The sequence below is a fragment of the Ostrinia furnacalis genome, unplaced genomic scaffold (genome assembly GCF_004193835.3).
Source record: "Ostrinia furnacalis isolate ACB-3 unplaced genomic scaffold, ASM419383v2 OfSCF7332, whole genome shotgun sequence".
Taxonomy (NCBI): Eukaryota; Metazoa; Arthropoda; class Insecta; order Lepidoptera; family Crambidae; genus Ostrinia; species Ostrinia furnacalis.
This window is the reverse complement of record NW_021137571.1, coordinates 180,611-203,386: the sequence shown is the minus strand read 5'-3', so window position 1 is coordinate 203,386 and position 22,776 is coordinate 180,611. Positions and strand designations below refer to the sequence as shown.

The 22,776-nt window shown below is 36.4% G+C and overlaps 3 protein-coding genes across 8 annotated transcripts; 1 reads left to right on the top strand and 2 right to left on the bottom strand.

The window, feature by feature from the left end:
- Window positions 1–1,006: 1,006 nt before the first annotated feature.
- LOC114363897 (protein abrupt-like) lies at window positions 1,007–5,640 on the bottom strand. Of its 4 annotated transcripts, none has more exons than XM_028319774.1 (8): window positions 5,622–5,640; window positions 3,096–3,158; window positions 2,878–3,018; window positions 2,661–2,792; window positions 2,413–2,546; window positions 2,111–2,277; window positions 1,402–1,597; window positions 1,007–1,148 (listed from the first exon to the last, which is right to left on the bottom strand). In XM_028319774.1, exons 1-8 carry the CDS (start codon window positions 5,622–5,624, stop codon window positions 1,016–1,018), a joined length of 969 nt encoding a protein of 322 aa, XP_028175575.1. In that variant the 5' UTR covers window positions 5,625–5,640; the 3' UTR covers window positions 1,007–1,015. The 4 variants fall into 4 exon arrangements, with proteins under 4 accessions (XP_028175575.1, XP_028175577.1, XP_028175576.1 ...); XM_028319776.1 differs by lacking the exon at window positions 5,622–5,640 and adding an exon at window positions 3,411–3,429; XM_028319775.1 differs by lacking the exon at window positions 5,622–5,640 and adding an exon at window positions 3,262–3,406.
- Window positions 5,641–5,700: 60 nt separating this feature from the next.
- LOC114363896 (uncharacterized) lies at window positions 5,701–7,472 on the top strand. Its single transcript, XM_028319772.1, has 2 exons — window positions 5,701–6,007; window positions 6,118–7,472. Exons 1-2 carry the CDS (start codon window positions 5,929–5,931, stop codon window positions 7,308–7,310), a joined length of 1,272 nt encoding a protein of 423 aa, XP_028175573.1. The 5' UTR covers window positions 5,701–5,928; the 3' UTR covers window positions 7,311–7,472.
- Window positions 7,395–19,089, bottom strand: capu (formin protein cappuccino). 3 transcript variants are annotated; one of them, XR_003656814.1, is made up of 11 exons: window positions 18,249–19,074; window positions 16,852–17,016; window positions 13,422–13,597; window positions 11,238–13,116; window positions 10,533–10,924; window positions 10,237–10,446; window positions 9,908–10,048; window positions 9,515–9,698; window positions 8,922–9,249; window positions 8,020–8,788; window positions 7,395–7,967 (listed from the first exon to the last, which is right to left on the bottom strand). XR_003656814.1 is itself a non-coding variant. In XM_028319770.1 (10 exons), exons 1-10 carry the CDS (start codon window positions 19,072–19,074, stop codon window positions 8,680–8,682), a joined length of 4,410 nt encoding a protein of 1,469 aa, XP_028175571.1. In that variant the 5' UTR covers window positions 19,075–19,089; the 3' UTR covers window positions 7,674–8,679. The 3 variants fall into 3 exon arrangements, 2 of the variants coding, with proteins under 2 accessions (XP_028175571.1, XP_028175572.1); XM_028319770.1 differs by having other exon boundaries at window positions 7,674–8,788; window positions 18,249–19,089; XM_028319771.1 differs by lacking the exons at window positions 16,852–17,016; window positions 18,249–19,074 and adding an exon at window positions 15,484–15,955 and having other exon boundaries at window positions 7,674–8,788.
- Window positions 19,090–22,776: the final 3,687 nt, after the last annotated feature.

Below are 22,776 nucleotides of genomic sequence, written 5' to 3'. Positions count from 1 at the left end.
AGACGTTATTCTACAATTCTACATTATTAATTTGCAAATAATATTTTTGTTGTGCCTAATGTTTATGAAAGTAATGATCGTTATTCCATTATGTTAAATAGTATACTACTAGTAATTCATACTTAATTCCATACGTTTAAATATCCTAGTAAGTAAATGACCTACTTTCATAAAATAAAGACTATTTTACTCAAGCTTTTTATTTTTAATAAATGTAAAAATGCGTAGTTTTGCCAATACGTTTTTTTTCATAAAGCTAAGTCAGGTACCTAGTTTTGAAGATATTTCTAAACGACAAAATCTCGGGCGTCGTATACATAGTAGTAATAATAGTGAATACTGCGATCACTGACCTAACTTCTTGATTTGTATTTTCGACGTTGTACAGTGCACTCTGTCTTCCGCGATCACTGATCTAACTTGTTTAGTCAACAAGCCATAGAACAAGGCTTAAGTAGTTTCAAAGCAAGATCTGTCAAGGCTTAGTCGAAATCGACCACTTTATGTTTCATTCCATACAACGAAAATGGAAAATATTTTTTTCCAGTCAAACTGTTGGTTTTAGAGAAAAACTTGTGAAGCATTTATTCATCAGAATAACGTAACCTATCGATAGGTATTTTTTTCAAATAGAAATTGTGAAAAAAATCGCTATGTCCATAAATCTCAATTTCGCTCCATAGTGCTACATAATGAATTGTTTAGAATTTACAACGTTGGTGATCTTAATGCCGGGAGGTATTTTCTACCAATCTCATCTGTTAGCCTTATGAAAACCCAACTAGAAAGTTAATAATGGGGGTTATAGTGTTAGATTGATTTGGTCGATTTTTATTGGATTGATTTGCTCATATCAGAATAATGATTTGATTCGTTCATTATGTAGGCAAAATTACAAATGTATGAAAAGTGCATCGAAGATTAAAACAATCCAAATTTATGTTATGATTTATTTTTCGGCGTTTCTAAGACAAACAAATAAAAATTCTAAAAATCATTGTTTTGGGTTATCTTATCAGTGATCATCAGTTTTATTTTTCTGCTCCAACCCTTTTTTTTCAGCATCTCTAATGGCCGTAAATATGGTGCCTAACTTAACTTTCTTCATTATCTGCTTATCGTGGAACCCATGTTTGTGAGCTGAGACCCTGAAATTAATATTGTTCATTATTATAGTGTAAAAATGCACTTTAGTTATTTTCGCTGTGCGTGCTTGCTCGCGCTTCGTCTCGGTCAATTTTCGGCATAGTGAGTCTACTTGCGTTAAAACACGCGGGATTTGTTGAAACACCAACCAACTCAGTTATGCAATAAGTATGCCAGTAGTTTTCAATTATTTGTGCCATTTAAATACTGCTTCAGCATGACAGAATTAGAAATATGTAGTTACATATTTTATACCTTTGGACTACAATGTCATCTCTAGTTGTAACCAAAGCCGGGCACTTGTTCCTCATGTAGTCAACACATCTCCATGTACGCATGGGTCGATCCGATTTTTTACGGCAATACCGCAAATAATATATGAATCTATTTAAGATCAGCTGCAGGGAACCTTGATTCGATAATGTGTATTGCACAGTTTTACAATCAAAATCTGTAAGTAAAAAACAACACTAAAAAAGTTTTTCAGTACTGTTTGAATTTATCTATAATCCAATTTTTTTAAAATGTTTTTGGCAATAATGTGCAATGTAATGGTTTTATACAGTAGAATCCCGATTATCCGGATCAATTAAAACCCAGGGTATTCCGGACAATCAAAAATCCGGATAATCGATTTCAAAGTAAAATCAAACAATAATCAACTTTTTACTGTAGAAATGGTCTTAAATACATCATTAGACCATTGGGTGAATGCATTTCTTTTAACTATGAACCAAGACGACGTCTGAACCGTGTTTCGGTGGCGGCGTCGAGCCGTATCACAGACTACGTCGTGCCATATTGATGGGTCCAGGACCTAAATCAGTAATTAGAGCCCTGAAGAATGAGTCCGGATAATTGGATGTCCGGATAATGGAAGTACGGATAATCGAGATTCTACTGTAGCTTGTGCTTTATACAGTTTATGAATTAATTTTAACATAGATATTTTATTTTAACGTACTACTTGTAGCTGCACTGTTGTTGTGTGACGGTCCGAGAGTTAAGCTGACAGTATCCTGATTTGATGAGGTTTGTTTATATTTTGTGTTATTTTCTTCACTTAGATGGTCATTTTCAACTTCCTCAAAAGGATCACATATTTTTTCATACTTACGTACTTCATTGGTGCTAAAATGAATGCAAAAATGTTTTATTATAATTAACTGCATTAATTTATAAGTGAGTAAGTGTAAAATAAACCATTATCATTCAAAGTTTCATTTTTAATAGTAACATTTTAATAATAAATGAGAAAATACATACTTTGAAATGCTATCACTTGTAATACTTATGTTACTTTTATGTCCAGTCTGTGATTTGAATTGCTGAAGTTTCTCCACTAATGTTGATGCATTGTTCTGTTCCATATTGGTTTCCAATTTATCTTGTAATATCTCCTAAAATTGTAATGTTGTTATATAGTTAATAATAGTGAGAGTATTTATAAACTTCATCTTCTATACCTAGGTTGCTTTTATTGTTGTTATATTACTAGACATTTGATTATTTACCATATCTTGAAGGCCTATAATGTGCAATTCTTTGCCAGCTTCTATGAGCTCGGGTAGACTTTCTTTATGTACCATAACTTCCCCTGAATATATGAACTCCAGAATATAACATAATATTGGATATGAAATTTTCTGAAAAAAAAAGCATATTTGTTAATACCGCCATAATTAAATCAGTAATGCCAGTCAGGTCAGTATCTTATTATTTAAAACTTACATTTAAAAACACGACTGGATGAGGGCATGGCGCTGATAGGATGAGTTCTTTTAAATATGGGCTGGCAAGGGAAACAACAACTTGATGAACTTTAACAAAATGCCCATCTGCTGCTAAAGTCATATCTACAAACTCCTCTCGCTGCAAAATTGCAATTGAGTTAATAATATTTTATAGGCTCTATACAATTTACCTTGGGTAGATTAAAACTCACTTACTTGTTGAAAACAACTCAACCCATTTGAGATACTGGTCTTAAAACTATCAGAGGATACGCAAAACTGCAAAGACATCGTAGCAAATAATATTCAATCAACTTATTTCAATAATTAAAGATCATTCAATCAATAGACCATTTGTACAAGAAAATACTGGTTTACACACTAATTCGTAAATAAACTCTTGTTAGTCAACTTTACTGCAGTAACTTTAACAGTAAATTTGTTTACAATATTTATTTCAATGAAACATGATCAAACATTTTTGCTGCAGAACAAACAAAAACAACCATTAGTCCAATATTACTTTGATACCAAACTTAACCTATATTGCTAGCGCATGTAATTTTTTTTTATGACATTAGTGCTATAGATGACCCACGCTGAACTGTCCCACCAAACTCAATGACAGGGGGGCGCAAGAGAATGTCTCCAACTTCCTCATTGGCCCTAGAGCAATTCCAAGTATACCATCAATAAAAGCCTAATTAGAGTCATCAAACCTCTCAGTCATTCAATTAGAGCCATTAGAACTTCATAACTATGAGTTGTTTTCTATGTGTAAGCTGAGGACACGTGTCTCCAGCTGACACATCTGTATCTTCGTAAATATTTATGCTACGATAATGTATTATACCTCAAAAATTACAGTCGAATCCAAATAGTAGGCTTTCCACTTTTCAAGACTTTAGCTCAAATACTGTTAAAACCACGATCAAAAAACTATGTGCGAGCTGGAGTACCGTGTCTCCAGCTTACACATCTGTATCTTCGTAAATATTTAAGCTACATCAATGTTTTATATCTCATAAATTAAAGTCGAATAAAAAAACCCGACTTCAATTCTTTCAAAGCTTTATTTCGAACCGTTTTCGAACTACGAACCGATACGTATGTGTAAGCTGGTGACACGTAACACACGGTGGATTATTAAAACCGTATAAGTTAGAGTTGCGTTTTAAAGATCAAATAACCAGCGGCGTAAGGGAGGACCATTTTGGGGTGTCTTACCTCCCCGCTATATGTATACCCAACTTACTTACATTAAGGACTTATGACGGGGGGTGCTGTGCTGTGCTATGCCCCGGGTGCCAACCCATGCTACGCCGCCACTGTCCAGCAGTCGTGAAACCATTTGAAGTAAGTCAAAAGTGTTGAGTGTTGAAAAAAATCAAGTTGTCGCAGGGTTTGAGTTGTCGCAGGGGTCGAGTTGTCACAGGAGTCAAATTGTCCCGGGGTTAAGCTGTCGTGATAGTAGTCGTGATGGTATCACGGTGATACCCATTGAAGTTGGTCAAAAGTGATTTTGTATGTATTTTTTCAGGGTTGCTTATGGATTTTTATTTTAGATATAACTTTTTTCTGAGACACGCATGTCACACTTGAGCTGTCATATAATAAAATTATAGTATTTTAAGGTAGGTATTAAAGTGCTACAGTTCTGGGGACGTTTTGTTACATTGTTCTTTTGGGAAACCATTCATAGTCATCATTACCATATACAAAGTGTCATCACCATAAGCCTAAATGATATGGTAATGATGTTAATGGTAATGACGAAAACGATTTTAAAATTATATAAAAATAATTGTCACCACTATTGGGACACCTCAATATCGCCATTTTTTTATTGTAATCACATGCTACAAAGTGCTAATTATTAGAAAAATATCGATATATTAAACTTACTAAATCGCACAAAATGGGAATGACGCGAGCCGATGACAAACTGCGAGTGTCTCTCGTTTTCGGAGTTTAAAAAGTCTCGGAGCTGCGTAAATTTTACGTGCATTCTGTTCTGTTACGAGCAACGAATTGAAGAGTGGGACGCGCGGACACAAGCGGGGATAAGTCGCGTCGCAGCCGCATTACAGAACCTTTGATGCTGCCGCGATGGCTATGACGATTTCTCGTGACAATATTTCAATTCATGATTCCATTTTATTGGCTAATACGATTTCAATATAATTTTGTTATTTTGTCACGGTAAATATGTACATTTTAAATTTATAATCAAAATCTGGTCTGTGTATAGGTAAAGTAAAAAAAATTAAAAGACAACGGCAAAGGTCAGTACTTTTACTGTGATGGTAATGACGTTTAGTGCGTGTTTTCTTGATTATCGAAATAACTTGAAGTATTTAATCAATATGGATCATGGCGCCTTATGTGGAAACTTGTATGAATCGTTATTCAGAAGTTTAATTTACCAGAACTACAACAGTTTTTTTTTTATCTATCGGAACATAAGTTTTTTACTGTTTCGCGGATTTACCCACCAGCGATCCGGTATAGACGGTGGCGCCCCACTGTCAATGTCATCGACAGGACAGAGCCCCGATTACGGTAATTTTTAACGTCAACAATCCAGACACGCTTCTCGATTCTGCGATACGATTGGTCGTTCAACAGCGTACGTCAGCTGTTTTGACCAATCGTATCGCAGAATCAGAAACGCGTCTGGATTGTCTTAGACGTTAAAAGTTACCGTAATCGGGGCTCAGTCCAGTATTTTGGAACTATAACCATATTATGGCTTACGGTTCTAAAACCGTAACGGTAAAACCACGTAAAACAACATTATCAGAGGCTATGAAAACATCCTAACTATAAGTTATCCACTTTTTTAGTGTTTTCTATTAATGTTTTTTTTCCTATGTACTCATTCCATTATTATCTTTGGTGGTTTGTTTTTCAGTCGGGTGTCAATAATGTCACTCACGTCAATTATGACGTTTTTGTTTGTTTATTTCTTCACTGACGTTTGTAGAGGTTATGTTCATGTTGCGGAACTGTAAAAATCAAATTATTTTCAGTTGTAAAGTAGGTAAAAATGAATTTTTCAGAACCCTGGAATGATCCAAGTATTTTGCCTCCACCTATCAATACATTTAAAGTTGATGTTCAAATCAGTAAGTAGTCTCGTGTTAGATAAAATAAGATTTATCCTTAATGCATTTAGAATAATAGTAGGATCATAGTAGGTTATACATTTTTTTGTTAGTGTTACTTTTTGTTGCAGATGCGCGAGATATTTTACATTTGTGTAATAATATCAATAAGGTTTTAGCCAATCAGTCTCCCTTACACCAAGAAAGCGCTTTGCTTTCAAGGTTTGTCTATAAATTTGATAAAAAGTTTCGGAATGATATTGGATATAGGCATTTAAAAAAATTAAATACAGCCCTACGTATATATTTAGGCGTAAATTTATGGAAAGATGTTGAAAGTTTTGCAGCAGTCATACCTGTTGATAATCAAAATAAATATTTGCCCACAAGACAAATGTTGGAATATGTTTTGGTTCGGATCATTTCTTTTGCTAAAGTAATGAAGAGAATATGTTTGTGTTCAAAACAATCATCTGTTTTTTATTTGGACAGAGTGAAAAGGGGTGAAAGTCACTGGATGTCCCTGATGCCCTATGCTCTATTAAGTCGGATTTGGTCCATTAGTTCAGTTTTGTTGCAACACAGCTGCACCTGGTACTCAGGACTATATCCATATCTGAGTAAGTTGATATTCAAAGGTGTCCAGTTTTTACCACCAAATTACGCACTTCCATTGGACTTGAGAAAATGGATTGATTTAAAAAACTTGGATGACTGTGGCAGGTTTGAATGGACACACAAAAAAGGCATAGTCAATATGAATTTGTCTGAAGATGACTCAACTATTGACACTATTTTAGAATATGTTAATGATATAAATGATGTGGAAAGCGTACAAGAAAATGCAAAAAAGTCAGTTGTATCTAATTTTATATCTCCAAAAGAAAATAGTGTAACTACAACTGATATGATAAAAAAAGAAGTGGATCAAGGTGAAATCATATCCAGAGAGCATTTCAAGTCATTGATCAGTAAGCAAACTATGCAAATTAATGAAAAGGAGTCTAATCAAGGAGAAAAAATATCAAGAGAATATTTTAAATCATTCTTCGTCAATAAGCCAACAGATAAAATGAATGAAAAGGAATCAAAACATAGTGCAGACAATGTCACAAGCAATCAATCCCTGGATAAATTTATTAATACAGAGGAAAAGTACAGGAATGAAGATGGTGACTTGGCATTAACAAAACATCTTAGTTTTATGCAATGGCAATCTTTAAGAACCAGTTTATTGAATTTAAAAGAATCACTTAGCAAAAATAGAAAAATTGAAAGAAAATTCCAAAAACTATGGAAAGAGAAATGTTTAGATTATAAATGAAATTAAAATTTACAATTACAGTAGTATATTTCATAGTTATTTACAATATAAATGTTACAGTACAGCACCATTTGTGTAGATAAAGATATCCTAAAATCATATGTTGATTTTATACATAGATAGATCAGGTACAATAAATTATTCATAATATTTTTGTTTTTATATGCCCTAAATAAAAGATAATAAACAAGCGTGTTTAGGTCTTAGTTATAGGTGATAATTTTTAAAATTAGCTTTGGCCATAAAAACTGTTGAAGTTAAAGCCAATTATTGTTAAATGTTCAGCTGAGAATATTAGTTAATATGTACTCAAATATTAAACATCAGCTGAATGTGAACTGCACACATATTCATATTGATATACTTCAATGTTCTAGCTTTACCTACAGTAGTAATTTGCATAATCTTAGTTTCATTATGAAGATAAAATATATTTTATACAATGTGTAATTGAAATAACGCATAAGTTGATTGAGCAGGGAAAATGTAATTTACTAATGATTTAAGATAATTAATTTTAATACATAAAATTAATGATTGCAGAAATTGTTTTTTATTTTAAAAACGACGTAAATGGTACATTGCTATCGGCCGAGTGTGCATTAAGCTGCATGCACCATTAACTTTTATAATATTATTTTTTTCTCCAAAAATTGTATAACATTCTAGAAAAGTGTTGCTCATTATACATTGTAATTTAAGCATTATGGTTTTTATAATAAATCTCAATTGGGTTAAATAATGTTGAATACACAAAAAACAGGTTTGTTGTTACATATTCTTTTCGGTTAATACTTTCAACTTAATGAAATTGAACTCTAACAATAACATAATTTGTTCAATTGGGTATATCAAAATTGATTTTATTAACCAGATTATATGAGAAAAGCGAAATAGTTCAAGTTTAATTATATGCCTATTTATTGGCTTTGTTAAACATTCTTTTAACATTATGCAAGTTTAAAAAAACAAAGCATTCTTGTAACTGAAATCGACATTAATTCACAAAAGATGCATAAACCACAATACAGTATTTTTAAATGGAATGTATTTAATTTTCGTTGATCACTGAAATGCACTTTATAAGTTAAATTAATTAATATTAATGTACTGCACATCATCTCTAGACTTCAATCTAATTTTAAGCTCAGTTGGGTTCTGTTTGAAACAGGTGCCAATTTTGTTTAGATGTATTTTGTAAACTATCAATGTACCAATATTAAAAGTGGTGGCAATTGTAACGCTTAATCTTAGATTGCAGTCTAGAGAATAAACATAACTTATAATTACCGATAAATATTATAAAAATATTTAAATTAAATGGCAAATGTTTGAATTGTTTGTGCTTAAGCAATGGCAGAGAATATAATTATTTTCTGGTACTTGATAACTTCTGCAGTCGTGCTTTTAGGCCTCCTTCTTTTTTCGGCTGGGTTAATGATTTTCGTTCCTCTTGCATTTTTTTGGCTTCTTTTAACCTGCAACAAGCCACTAGTTATCAAGACAACCAAGTGGAAAATATTGACGATCGTCGCCAGTAGTAAAAAATGATGAAAATGTTGAGCATTATAAATTGTAAATAAGTTCTATAATTTAACTGTTATTACTTACTTTTCTTTTATAGCAATCTGTTCTTCCTTTTTATAAATATCTTTGAAGTCACTGCAAAATGATGTCCACAGACTGAAGAATTCCTTAGGCTCACAGTCTTCAACTTTGCCACATTTTGGGGTGTACTGGTAAAATTTTATCGTTGCTATAAATTTACTACGACAATCTTCTAAGTTTTCGTATTCAGTCTTAAGTTTTTCTTCGGCTGCATTTAAGAAAGTAGACATTTTTTCTCTGAACACTTCGAGCCTCTTTGGTCCTTCGCCCGAAGGAGACTCCTCTAAATGCGCACCTGAGTCAAGGATTTTCTTGGTTTTTTCCTTGCAAGCTGAAACAAAAATTGAAAAAATGTTTCATTATTTATGATTAAAACGGTTTAGCATAGTTTTAATTATGGCCATTTTAACTCATTGGATTTGTCTCATATTTGGGGATACATCATGAGTAAGTAAGTAGTCTTATTAGTAGGCCAGGCCGGCGGCGACGTCCTGGAAGCCACGTCGCGCCGGGCTCGGGCACGGGCAGCGCGCACGATGAAGTGCTGTAGCGTCATACACACAAGGCCGCATGTCGCTTGTCGCGTCACCGCTCACCTTCCAAGTTGTGCGTGAGCGCGGCCAGGCCGGCGGCGACGTCCTGGAAGTCGAGCGCGGCGGCGCGCGCCACGTCGCCGGGCTCGGGCACGGGCAGCGCGCACGCGGCCGCCAGCGCGCCGCCGCACGCGCGCATATAAGTGCGCACGATGAAGTGCAGCAGAGTCACGTTCGACTGCTTCGACTGGGGGCGAGACGAGATGAAACATTTATTTATTTATTAGGTACACCAACAAAGTCACATAATACAGTTCATACATTTTAACATGGTTTAACATTAGGAGATTAATACGAGTCTACATCGTTGTGTCTGCAATATATTTAAATTATTCAAATTGGAAAGTATCGCTGCTTGGGAATCGTCAAATAAAGAAAAAAAAATAGTGTTGTTACCTTTACATCTTTCAGTTTTGAAAGAATCTCCAACCCAAAGCCATCAGCTTGTCCTCTTTGCCCATTTCCACCATTCATATAATTACCGAGTGTTAATATAATAGCAAATAATTTCTTTAGAGATTCACTGGTCATTAGAAACTGAAATAAAAAATATGATTAGGAAAATATCTATTAATGTTACTAAAAATCAAGTAAATAAATGAGCTTAATTAATGACGAGTAACGCGAAACGTAAGAAATAACGATCTAATACAAAACTAATGACTGCCTTTCACTCATGCGCAAGAAAATAGCTGAAAATTGCAGACAAATGAAACATAACTTACCTCACACGTGTGTTTCAAATTGTCTAACTTGTGCATTGTTGTGCTGGCAGCATCCTCGAAATCGGCTTGGAACATGAAGCATGATATCCTCTCCGCAAAATTGGGGATCCCAGATAAGTCGTGTAAGAACGCCTCTGGTCTATCTAGTGGTACATCGGATTTGCTCTTCAAGTGTTCTTTTATCATAGCCAATTCCTCGTCGGTAGCACGCTATAAAAGACAGACATGTTTGAACACAAGTACAATAATTTTAAGCATACACAAAGGGGAGAAAATAAACAATATTTTTTACATACCAACTCATATATTTGCTGTAGAGCTTCTAAACTTACGACAGACGTATCAAAATTATAAATAGCATTTTCTATTTCCGAAAACTCGACGTGCAAGCTTTGAGCAAGAATACCAACGTTTTGGGACCTTTTACTATCTAATATCTTCACTGGTTGAATCTTAGTTTTAACTTCAACTTTCTTCTTAACCGGTGCTTTTACAACTTGCCGCGAAAACAGATCTGTAAACTCTTCGATGTTGTCCAAGTTCGTTTCTTCGATTTCAAGCCACAGAGGTTTTAAAAGTACAGAATCTGATTCGCCCTGGCAAGGAGGCGCTACTTGATTTGCTAGAATTCGTGTCCAATATAACGGCTTCATAGGCGCAGCAGGTTTCACAGGTGTTTTTCTTAGAGCTAAAATGAAACATAGAAAAATATTTTAAAAGCCAACTAACTTTACCAGATGATCTTGAAAGGGCGACAGACTCTTCCAGGGAATTGATATTTATCAATAAATATGTTACGTTATGTCACGTTAACTTATTTAAAAATGTTTTAGTAATAGAATGTGTTTCTTTAATTGGCTTATGTTCAAGTTGTATCTTCCTGCACATTTATGAACAATTTAATGCTGTTGAAACATTGTTAAACAAATAAAATAAAAAAATAAAAATATATCACGATTCACCCTTCATGAGTGAATCACTGATCGTTGATCATAACTTACTCGATCGTTGCATGCTCCAACCACCAACAGGCGGGGCGGGGAACGGCACTGGTCCTGAGTACGGCATTTGACCCGGCGGCGGCGGCGGGCCTGATATCGGCGGCGGTGGTGGGGGGCCCATCCCTGGCATAGGCGGCGGCAGGGGGCTTGCTCCCGGCATTCCAGGCATTGGCGGTGGGGGAGGCCCCATTCCAGGCATTGGCGGTGGGGGAGGCCCCATTCCAGGCATTGGCGGTGGGGGAGGCCCCATTCCAGGCATTGGAGGAGGTGGAGGACCCATACCAGGCATTGGAGGAGGAGGTGGTCCCATTCCAGGCATAGGGGGAGGGGGAGGACCCATTCCAGGCATAGGGGGAGGGGGAGGTCCCATTCCTGGCATTGGGGGAGGATGTAACCCCATTTCAGGCATTGGCGGAGGAGGAGGTCCCATATCAGGCATAGGGGGTGGAGGTGGCCCCATATCTGGCATTGGGGGTGGGGGTCCCAAATCTGGCATTGGAGGTGGGGGTGGACCTAGTCCAGCCACTGGAGATGAAGGTATTAATAATTCAGCTGATGGTGGTGGAGGAATTGGCGGTGGGGCAGTAGACATTTCTGGCGCTGATGTGCCAGTTGGTACATCAGGTGTATGTGGTTGTTCATGTTCAGACAAAACTAATTCAGACAATGACGGCGCTGAAGTAGCCGCTGTGGCTTCCTTCGTCCCTGGCGTGGGCGGCGGGGACGGCGCCGCGCCCGGCAGCGGCGGAGGCGGCTGCGTCGAGGGTTGACTAGTGGAAGACGGTGGCTTTGGGCAAATTAATACTGACGGCGTCTCACTTGTAGAAATACTAGATGTTGGTGGGGATAGACTAGCTAGATGAATACTACTGTCTTCTTCTGGAATGTTCTGTTCCAATTTAGAATAAGAATTTCCATCTTTTATTTCTGATGATGGTGCACTGGACGTATTAATTGCTGAATATTGACTAGTTTCCAAAGTAACATTCTTCTTAATACTTGTAAATAACATTTCAGTGATAGGGGTGTTTTTCAAATCAGTGTTATTTTTCAATGCCAGTTCATCTGATTCCAAAGCACATTCCGTTTGGTTGCTCATTGACTCACTTGAAGTTAATGCACTAAGAAATGATGCATCAGAAGAACAGCAACAGCAAGAAATTATGCATGTCGCACTATTATTAGGATGATGTGCACATTTGTTGATATTCCTATTTACAGCTATTGTATTATCATCCTGTACATCTCTTGAGCTGTTTGCATTATCTTCTGAACTTTTAGGAACATCCAGTTTTCTAATAGCTTCATTATAATCTCTACTTTTATTTAACTTACAATAGTTTTCAATTTTATCAGATCTATTTTCAGTTTTCAATTCTATATCTTTTAGGCAACTACTTACTACTACTGCATTATCAATATTTACATTTGACTTTGAATGTGGGTCAGGTATTATCACAGGCCTGTAGGAGAGTTTATTAATTTCATAAGATGTCTGTACTTCTTTATTCATTAGTTCTACTTTAGTCTTAGCTACCACTTGAGAAGGTGAGTCAAAACTCTTTCCTAAATTTTTATTTAGAGCATCTATTTGAGCATTAATCTTATATTTTTCTAATTGGAATTCCAGTTCTTGAAGTTTTCGTTTTAGCTGTGAAATGGTTACTTTTGCTTCATTGATGTCACTTATTTCTTCATTATTATTTTGATTAAAGAATTTATTGTCTACATTGCAACGATTAGTTACGATAAGTTGATCTTGAGTTATTTGCGGTAGTAACTCTTTGTCAGGAGGCCAAGCGGCCATGTGTAGGCGGCCCGGGGTCACGGGCTGGGATGCTGGTGTCTCCATGTGTGCCCAGTAGTACATCAGATTCGGCTAAAAGTAAACATTGATAGTCATCAAGATAAATAATTCACAGACCATTTCTTATTTACTGTAAGTTAAGCAATCCAAGGTTAAAACCTAAGTTACATTTTAAGTTGAAACAGATTACTTCAAAATGTCACTAACATTAGTAACCAGAAAGTTGGTTAGGGTGAATTTTTACTGGTGAATTACTATTTTTTTAAGGTCTTTTCATTATTTTTGACGATTAAATTATATCACTTTATGGAATATTATTACTATGTTATGCAGTTGTGTAGTTATTGTGCAGAAGGCAAGTAAGTAAATAATATTACCTTGAATATGTTTTCGGTAGGTGCATCTTTGTCTGAAATCTGCCTCAGAACTCCAGCTGCTAATAGGTGAGTACAATATTGAATTCCAAGGTTTTTCAGATCTTGTGGGTTCAACAAGTTTTTCAAGTGATTATTCTCAGAAATCGATGATAGAAACCAATTTAAAAGCATCTGACCTGAAAGGTAAGGAAAGATATATTTTACTTTAATGATTTGTCGCTGGCAAAATGGATTATTAGTTTAATAAATATTGTTTTCTACAAAGTTAAATACAAACCATACAAACTTTTACACACACTGTAAGAAAATGTCAAAGTTTATTATTTATCTGTCACAGTGACAGTGACAGGACAGGACTGAGATGTAAGTTCATGTGAGAGATGTTTTTTTCGCTCAAACGAAAAACATACCTACCCATTGTAAGCTTGATTGATTTGATTATTTAATTGTTTGCGTTATTGGTGCTTTAATTTTTTGTCTTTAAGTAAATTATACTATAGGCTCTTAAATTTATTTATACGTTGATTACCTACTGAACGGTTATTAAACTTTGGGATGTATCTGATATCTGTCATCACTCACTGTTTGGCGGGAAGTTAGGTTTTTTTTTGATTCAGTGTCTGTCTCACTCTGAATGATGATTTATTTAAAACTAGCTTTTGCCCGCGGCTTCACCCGCGTGAAATTTCGTTTGTCACAGATCGTCATAAATTATAGCCTATATGTTATTCTGGGTTATAAACAATAATACTGCAAAGTTTCATCAAAATCCGTTCAGTAGTTTTTGCGTGAAAGAGTAACAAACATCCACACATCCAGACATCCAAACTTTCGCATTTATAATATTAAGTAGATTAAGTAGTAGATTATTAGAATATTAAAAAAAAAATAATTATGGTATCTACGTAAAACGAATAGAAAATAATCTGTAAGTACCTAGCTAGGTATTTTCATTTTTTATGAAAATTACAAAATAAAATGATGATATCAAAATTCTGACTTCACCATACTATTTATATGCGTATGTCAATATGGGCTAGTGTCGGCTTATATACCCATTTACCTAACACCCTGTATTTATGAGAATTTAATAATGATTATTAGGTTACGTTCTTTATGGAAACCATACATTTTAGCACATGCATTTATGAGTTCTTTGATCAAAACGGAGCATCTCAATCTAACAAAGGTTGGTTTGAGCTCTTCCTCAATAGAGGAGGTCCGTGGCCGTCTGAACATCTGCCCGGCCCATTTTTTGGTATTTCTCTAATTAGCTGACTTAACTCAGCAGGGGCATAGGCATAGAGCCCCTTCATAATAGACCACGGCCATCAGATACGGGGGTGTCTGGTGGCGCTGGAGGCTGAGAAGGCGTAAAGACGCCTACCTTGGTTTGGGGCTGCGCATTAAGCGAGCCGAATACTGAGTAGGGAACGCGGATGAATACTTGAGGCAAAACGCCGATAGCGATGTCCCGCGTTCCCTACTCATGTGGCTTACCGAGGGCAACGTCGTTTTTACTTAGTGGGTAGGCTCTGCCTACCAGGGAGAACCCCACATAAAACTCATGTATTTTCCTGACGAAAAAAAAGCAGCGGCATAGATCAGACTGTAACCCGCTATGGCGGGCCAGTCCTGTTAACATGTTTCACCAGAGCCGCAAGGAGAAAATCCCCTTACAAAAAACAACCAGAGGAATAGTGTGTGTTTAGGACCCTTGAAGCTGGAGAGACTCGATCGAGAACAAGCCATAGCCTGAGGACTGAGATGGAGTTGCGACCGGATGAATGTCCTAGCTTGGACAGTAACTCGCAGCTACATTTCATTGGGCTCCGGAGGACATGGTTGGGTTTTAGTGAGTAGGCCCCGCCCTTCTAGCGGAGAGAATCGCACATAGCCCACTGTTCGTCCCCATCGGCCAGTGAACGTCCATACCAAAGCATTTCGCAACATAAAAAAAGAGCCACACACTATGTAGGTAGGTACTATGATTAGGATTAGGTTAGGTACCTGCTGATTTGATAAGATTTGAGCTATCGCGAAAAATAGACAAAAAACTTACTTCGGTAAGACATCACTTTTTGCAACATACTATTTCGTATACTGATGACGTATGAAGATGTGACTTCGTATTCCATTGTTAAAACGCCTATTGCCAAATCACTTTCAACTTTGATCCTTTGACGTTCACTGTTCATAACTAATATCACTGTTTTACACCACTGTGTTGTTCTTTCAATTCTATAACTTAGTTTCTTCAATGGCACTAATACCCAGGCGCATTTTTTCGCTCGCCTTGAAGCGGAACGAAACCGTCTCGCTGCGGATACCAAACCGGTGTTTATAGTAATTTCATCTGTATGTAGACCCAGTATAGTCACGATATCTTGAACTCCTTTATCCGCAATGCGATGCTGGCCAAGAAACTTGACATAGTTGAAGTGTGCCACCGACGAATTGGTGAAATTAACGCGGTTGGTTGAGATTTGCATCTTCACCACTTTATTAATAGACTAAACTAACCAGTAAGTCACGTATACAGGTCGCTAATGGCTCGTAATAATGCAGATAAGAATTAGGGGGCAGTCTTTGCTGATAATAGATAATTCAATTATTCTTATCATTTTCTTATCAAGCTGTTCATTCATGTATTTATAGCGTGCGTTGTTTATCATTTTTACTTTTCAGGTAGGTACGATCAGTTGCTATTTTTTGCAAATAGCAAGCGTGTTTATTAATTGAAAAACTTTATTTGAACGATTCTAATTGACCTAATGCTTTTTATGCTTAAGGAGTGGTGTTGTAGTCCCTCGGCTCACAATCGGGGATTTTACGAATTCTAAATTTAATCATGCAGGTTTTCTTTGAATCAGCTTAATGAAATTGGTAAATAATATCACTTGGCTCGGCGGTGGCGGACAATATTGTGCACGAGTGTGACGAAATAAAATCTGCACTTTGCTCGAGATAACTCTGCATGACTGTGTTCGTCCTTATCTTATCGCAAGTGCCTTGAAGCAATATAGGTAAACTCTAACCAGTTAAAGATGTCTGATGGATGTATTTGTTGTGCAAGCCATAAGTCACAATAAGCTGGATAGGTATGACATGAAAAACATCTTAAGGTTTATCCTAACGAACTAATCCAAAAGTCGTGAATTGATAATCCGGTAGGTATCGCATGTTACAGCATTTCCTAAGCACAAAAGGTTCTGGGTTTGATTTATTTTAATTCTTAAGAAGTATTTGTGATGTGTGTAGACTAAACTTGTCACTTACACGCGTAAATTCAAGATCCTAGTCCTAGGTCCCTATGGTTTGTAAAAGATTTTCCACGTACAGAAATAGGGGATTTGAGTGTGTTAATTTCATAGTTTCATAACACATAACACACTCTTAGTAGAAAGCCTAAGAAGCCAGTATCGTTTACCTTCAAACTTCTCGTACAGTTGGAAGTCGAGCTTCTCCGGCACGAACCGGGGGCGCAGCACCCTGTTCTCGGCGTGCTTATCCAGCGTCAGCGACGCCACCTTGCGCAGCACGTTCGACTCTCCCATGGGCATGTCGCTGACACTCGAGTGCCTTCGGTCTTTTTCTGTAATTGTAACAAAGTTTAAATGTCAGGTGCGTAAATAGTAGAGCACTACCGTGGATTTGTTGTCCTATGAAATTGCAAAACCAATCGTAGATACTGCTTGTAATAAAAACAGCAATAAATCTGAAACAATCGATAACCTCAGATGGAAATTGACCCCACGACCTTTTGCTAAATGAGCTTGATAAAAATCTGATTTGTGTTTGTGTAAATTAGTAAGATAAGTAATGCCTCAAGTATCCTAAAAAACGGTATGGAATTATTTGGTGTTGAGTTTTAAGAAACGTTACGAGAATTACAAAACTTTCTCTAATCTATTCTAATTTTACTCTGTATGTGGAATTGTAACGTAAATGAAAACTTTTACTAATTTTATTCATGAATATTCATTAAGTTCATTACATTTGTGTCTTAATTTTATTTAAGATCATTGAAGAATTTCCACATAACAGTTTGTAAAAGTTTTCTAGGAAATAATGTTTACCTACAATGTTTACAAAAAAAACATAAGTAAGGTCTTTGGTGTTAGTTTTTGCTACATGCGTCATTCTACAGTAATTTGGTTAAAGGTGATGTTAAATAGGTAGGTAGGTATCTTGTGTAGAGAAATGTTGTCCGTATTTAGATAACGTAGCGGTAAATATTGATGTTTATTTTACCTATATTAGAGTCGTAAGGCTAGCCTAGGATACCATTTAATCTAGACAGAAAGAAAGAACGTTATTACTAAGTGTAAAGTGTACATTAAAATAACGTTTAAGTAATGCCTTCCAGCCTTCCATGGTAAAGGCGATATTTATGTATGCCAGAAACCTTTTGTTGTGAATAAAAATAGTTTCTTTCGACCTTAATTGTTACAAAAAAGAGCAACTGTTATGGTGATTGTGTTTGTGATGAACTTTATAGCAGTTCTTATTGCGGTGTACAAAGATTCATAATCGAGTACTCCTTAATCAAAGTGTGCTGAACCGTAGAGCCAGTATCAACAAACTGGTTTCAAACATTGTGAAGAGTACTCCACGAACGCAAACAAGAAACAGCAACAAGTACTTATCGTACAGTTTCCAATAAGTATTGAAACAGTTCCTGTAACTATAGTCCAATATTTCAGATAGGTATGAAATTAAATTCGTAGTCGTATCAGTATAAGTGATATGTAGGTAAACCAGTAGCTAAATTTGGAATACTTGGTAAGATTATGTTGGAAATGGAAAATAATTCATAATACGAACCGTTATCAAGCATACTGAGCGAAGATTCACAGGCGACGGGAGTCAGCTCCACCTTGCGGTGCTTGGAGAGGGTAAACGACGTTTGCCCTGGACAAGCCTTCAGCCGGTTGTCGCGGAAGTCATGGCTGCACTCGTGCGCACTGCGGTCTATGTGGTCGCCGCGAAACCCCGAAATTATAGCGCCCATAACCTTTTCATCGCCCCTGTCACTAGTGTCATCAAATACGTCGCTTTTTTCTTCTTTTTCCATGTCATCCGTTGACAGCGAGGAGGCGGCGTCGTCGTGCGGCATGTCGAGCTGCGAGCCGGAGCGCGCGGCGGCCGCCGACAGCGAGGGCGTGAGGGTGCGCGGAGGCTCGTCGAGCGCGCTGTCGCTCTCCGCGGAGTAGTAGCACTGGTTGAGCTCGACGGCGAGCGGCGTGAGCGGGTCCGTGAACACTGACTCGGACGGGGAGTCGTTCTCCGAGGCAGCCGGGGCGGAGTGGTCGCGGGTCGGTGACCGCGGCCCCGCGCGCGACTCGCACCTGGTCACCGTTACCTCGGAGTGCACGCTCGCCGACTCGCCCTCCGCATCCCGCCGCGATGTTGACAACACGCACTCGACCGTATCGTTATCGGATGTTTCGATCGCTTCATTGTTATCGGAATCTGGCGTTTTATCAAACTCCCTATCGATCGTCTCGCGTTTTGCATCACCCTTTTTCTTCCCATGTTTTTTACTGTCTCTGCCTGGTGATTTTCTGTTTAGGTTCCTTATGAAATGTTTACTTTTTGCAGGTGATTTTCCAGTTTTAGGTTGTTTCTCATTACCTTGAATGTTACCCATTTTTATGAACTATGGGGCTTAATCAATTATCTTAGAACTGACTTTTGGAAGACATCTTCGTATCCCGTAGCGTTATAAAACTGAATTTAGACTGAAACTACAGGACTAGTAGTATTTGCAAACTCACAGCCCATTGAAGAAGTCGGCAGACAGGAGCGGCTTTAGCTGTGACCAAGCATGCGCAGTAGTATCATCTAATCAATATCTTTAGATGAGTACCAACATAGTACCTATTAAAGTTAAAACTTAAGAGGATTGCCCCCTTCCAATAACGTCGGAAATTGTGATTTTAATTNAAAGTGTTAATACAATTTAAACGGTTTTGTTTATGCATTATTAGCTGATGCCACTGGGATGGATGAATAGAAGTTAGTGGAGAACCTCAGCCTGAAATTTATTTGCAGGTTATGTCGACAGGTGCCGCTAAAAGCTCTTACCTCTTACGTGGGAACAGTTTGATATATTTTTTTTCAGGTAACGGCAGATGTCGCTAATAGTTGTCGATGTTTACGGAACTCTACCAACCTAGGTATAATTACCGGTATAAGTATACCAATTAATCTTTTTGAAACCCTTAATTACTTATTTAACTTTCTTGAAGATATTTGGTAAAACTAGGTCATCATTTTTCAAGATCTAAATGTTTGCTGTACATTACGGATGTAAATTCAGCGGTTTCTTACGGAGTTGCTCATTTAAAGGAAGTAAAGCAGCTGAAAACATAAGATAGTTAATCCGAAGTTAATTAACATCACAAACGCTAAAATGGCACTTAATATAAAATACGTTCTATAATAACAGGAAAGTTTTGTGCAGGGTCCCAACCGGAAATAGACATGCCTTTTATTGCCTCACACTCAGGCTAAAGTTATCTTATTTATTGTGTGCAGGCATATTAAAAGGGGATATTTTCTATTATTATTGTTCTCTCAGAGCATCTTCAATAAATATTTAGATATTTCAAGTGAAACCCATTTCGTTTTCAGATAATGAATAACGAAATATGACACCATCAGGGTCAGAAACGAAATTAAATTGATAACTCGTTATTTGTGGTTAAATTTTAAATACAAAGGGCAGGATTTATTGTTGTTTTAAAAATATCTCGTTATGTATTGTTAACTTTTGAAAATAAAAACGAGGGTTACATTTTATCGGTCCAATTAAACTGATGATAGTCTTTCAAGTCCATTATTTTCTTTGAATACCTATGTAAAGGTAGATATAGGTAGGTATAAAGTATTTTAATTAGATTTCGGCTATGAATTTTAAAAATATTTATTGAAACATTTTTTTTCTAATGGTACTTTGTTATGTTGTAAAGAATTTAACGTTAAATAACATTATGAATCTGCCTATAGTCCATAGCTCTACGCATTGATATCGTACACAAACAGAACACCTAACATATTACAGCGATTCAATCGGAAACTGCCTAATTAATAGCTTGTAGCATTCGGGCGTAGTTTGGCCATTGTCTGGTTTTTCCCGGAAAATATGAGGAACAAAATCAAATAAACGAATCAGAACGTTTCATGGCTTGAATATTTATTTGTATTCTTTATAACCGCAAAATACCTTTTGCGGTTATTTATTGACAGAGTCAAACAACAATATTTGGGAATCGATACCTATGTACATTAGCGAATCCCCGGTTGCTCTTATCAGCTAGAGTATAGCTGTAAACGACAGTTACTCGAGTAAGTACCTATCTAAATCCTTAATACGTACCTACTTCTAACCACCGCTGATTTTCACAATAGTAGAGATCAAAGGTGTGTAAAATGGAAACATGGAGTTTGAAGTTATTGAGTTTAAAAATCTAGTAAGAGAGTAGGTATCTATCTAGAATTAAACTTGAAAGTTTGTGAGGCTGTTGAGGTTGATGGATGACACTAAAACTACCGGACGATTTTAATAAAACAACGTTAATACCTAGGTACAGCTATTAAATAAAACAATTGCCTCTGCCTTGTCAAATAATTTTAAAAGCAAATTTTGACAGATTACCACTTCACTTTCCTTGAAAATCGCCAAATCCCGAGCGTCACGTTTCGCAATCCTCGTAGCAATCATTTTGTACAAAATAAACGTCTTACGTAAAATTATTTTAGTGTTTGACTTTTTTGAAGTAGAGTCGCTAAGCTATATTTTAACAGCTTATAATCTTGAAATTGTGTCATAAATTGGCTTGGACTCCCCGCCGACTACCTACAGACTTTGTTGGGCCCTATTCTAATTTGTTGAAGAATCGACAGATACCTATGTGTGCCCTTTCATACATGTCCATCCCGACCCAACTATCGACCGACAAAAAGTCTCTAGTCTTCGGCTATGCTTAACAACAGTCACAGAGCCCTGCTTCTAAAGTAAATTATCTTTCTAAATAATAATTCCATGTAAATATTAAGAATACTAATGTAGGAATCATTATCTCTTTAATTCTATGATCTCTACTGTAAAATACAAATTTTAATTATTTTAAAGACAACAAGTTACTTAACATTCAAAATCTAAAAAAAAAAAAATTACCACAACTTACCCGCAGATCTATTGTAGCCAAATGCACTCATCATTTGGTGTGATTTGAGTGTCCGACCATTCATTTAATGAAACAGTTAATTGCATTTAGGTATAACTAATGTACACAGCTTATACATAAGTACCTAATAAGACTTCATGTGCCACTGTCGTCGGTACTTATTCACATTCCATAAATTCTATTATAACGTAAAATGGAGTTTAAAGTAAAAATATAAAGGAAAAAGCAACTTAATATAACTATGTAAATACGTTTAACATATTGCTTTTGTAAATCCTAGTAGCTGGCTTGCAGTTTGAACTGTCTGCATAAACCTCTTCTACCTGTGAAAAACGTTTCGAACTCTCTCTATTGCTAATAAACGTTGCGCTCGTTTTTCCAGTGACTTTTAAGTAGTTAAGCATTGAAACGACATTTTTATTTCCTATACATTTTCTTTTGAAAATAGAATAATTGCTGCCATGATGTATCATTAATACGGAACAATATCAGCGCTTCTAGTGATGTGGATAAAAAAACATAAACACGACCGTTTAATAAAGCGGCCAAATAGTAGGTATTTGGCACAATTTATTGTTTTGGGATTTGGAGTTGAAAAATACATGGTCACAATGGTCGGCCAAAATCTGTATGTCCTAACTTAAACAGAACTATTTTTGTCATTTTTCACATTCATTAAAAAGCAGATTTTCATGATGAACACAATCCTCAATTTTCGTTACATTATATCTTATGTAAGTGTGAGTACGAATATGAATTGTGAGGGCATGTTTCATATCTTACGCCTTCTGGAATGAAAAAGCTTTTTGTGAGGGAAATTGTTTCAATTGTTTTCTTTTATCGCCCCCCAAGGAAGGTGCTCTGCAAAGAAGCGAATTACCACCGAGGCTGGCTCTGGGATCCCTCAGGCGCTCATTCACCTACTGTTACTATTATGCCTCAGTTAGATCAATATATGTACGAGTAAAATATTCAATTCACGAAGAAGCAAATACAATAACTAGATACTTAAATATTTATGGGCTGTTAAGAGTCTTCCTTGTCTTGTTCTTTAGAAACTTGTATATCGTAGTGTCTACACTTAGTTATGTCTTATTTGTATTGTAACTACAATCTATTAATTAATATTGAAGGGTAAAGGTACGATCCCCTACGAGGTA

Coding starts and splice junctions, on each gene's coding strand:
- LOC114363897 (XM_028319773.1), bottom strand. CDS start 3,170: ATGTCTTTGCAGTTTTGCGTATCCTCTGATAGTTTTAAGACCAGTATC. Junction 3,019..3,095: donor GGTTGAGTTGTTTTCAACAA/GTAAGTGAGTTT, acceptor GCAATTTTGCAG/CGAGAGGAGTTTGTAGATAT. Junction 1,149..1,401: donor GATGACATTGTAGTCCAAAG/GTATAAAATATG, acceptor TATTAATTTCAG/GGTCTCAGCTCACAAACATG.
- LOC114363896 (XM_028319772.1), top strand. CDS start 5,929: ATGAATTTTTCAGAACCCTGGAATGATCCAAGTATTTTGCCTCCACCT. Junction 6,008..6,117: donor TAAAGTTGATGTTCAAATCA/GTAAGTAGTCTC, acceptor TTTTTGTTGCAG/ATGCGCGAGATATTTTACAT.
- capu (XM_028319770.1), bottom strand. CDS start 19,074: ATGGGTAACATTCAAGGTAATGAGAAACAACCTAAAACTGGAAAATCA. Junction 10,447..10,532: donor TACAGCAAATATATGAGTTG/GTATGTAAAAAA, acceptor TGTCTTTTATAG/CGTGCTACCGACGAGGAATT. Junction 9,250..9,514: donor GCTCACGCACAACTTGGAAG/GTGAGCGGTGAC, acceptor TTTTTGTTTCAG/CTTGCAAGGAAAAAACCAAG.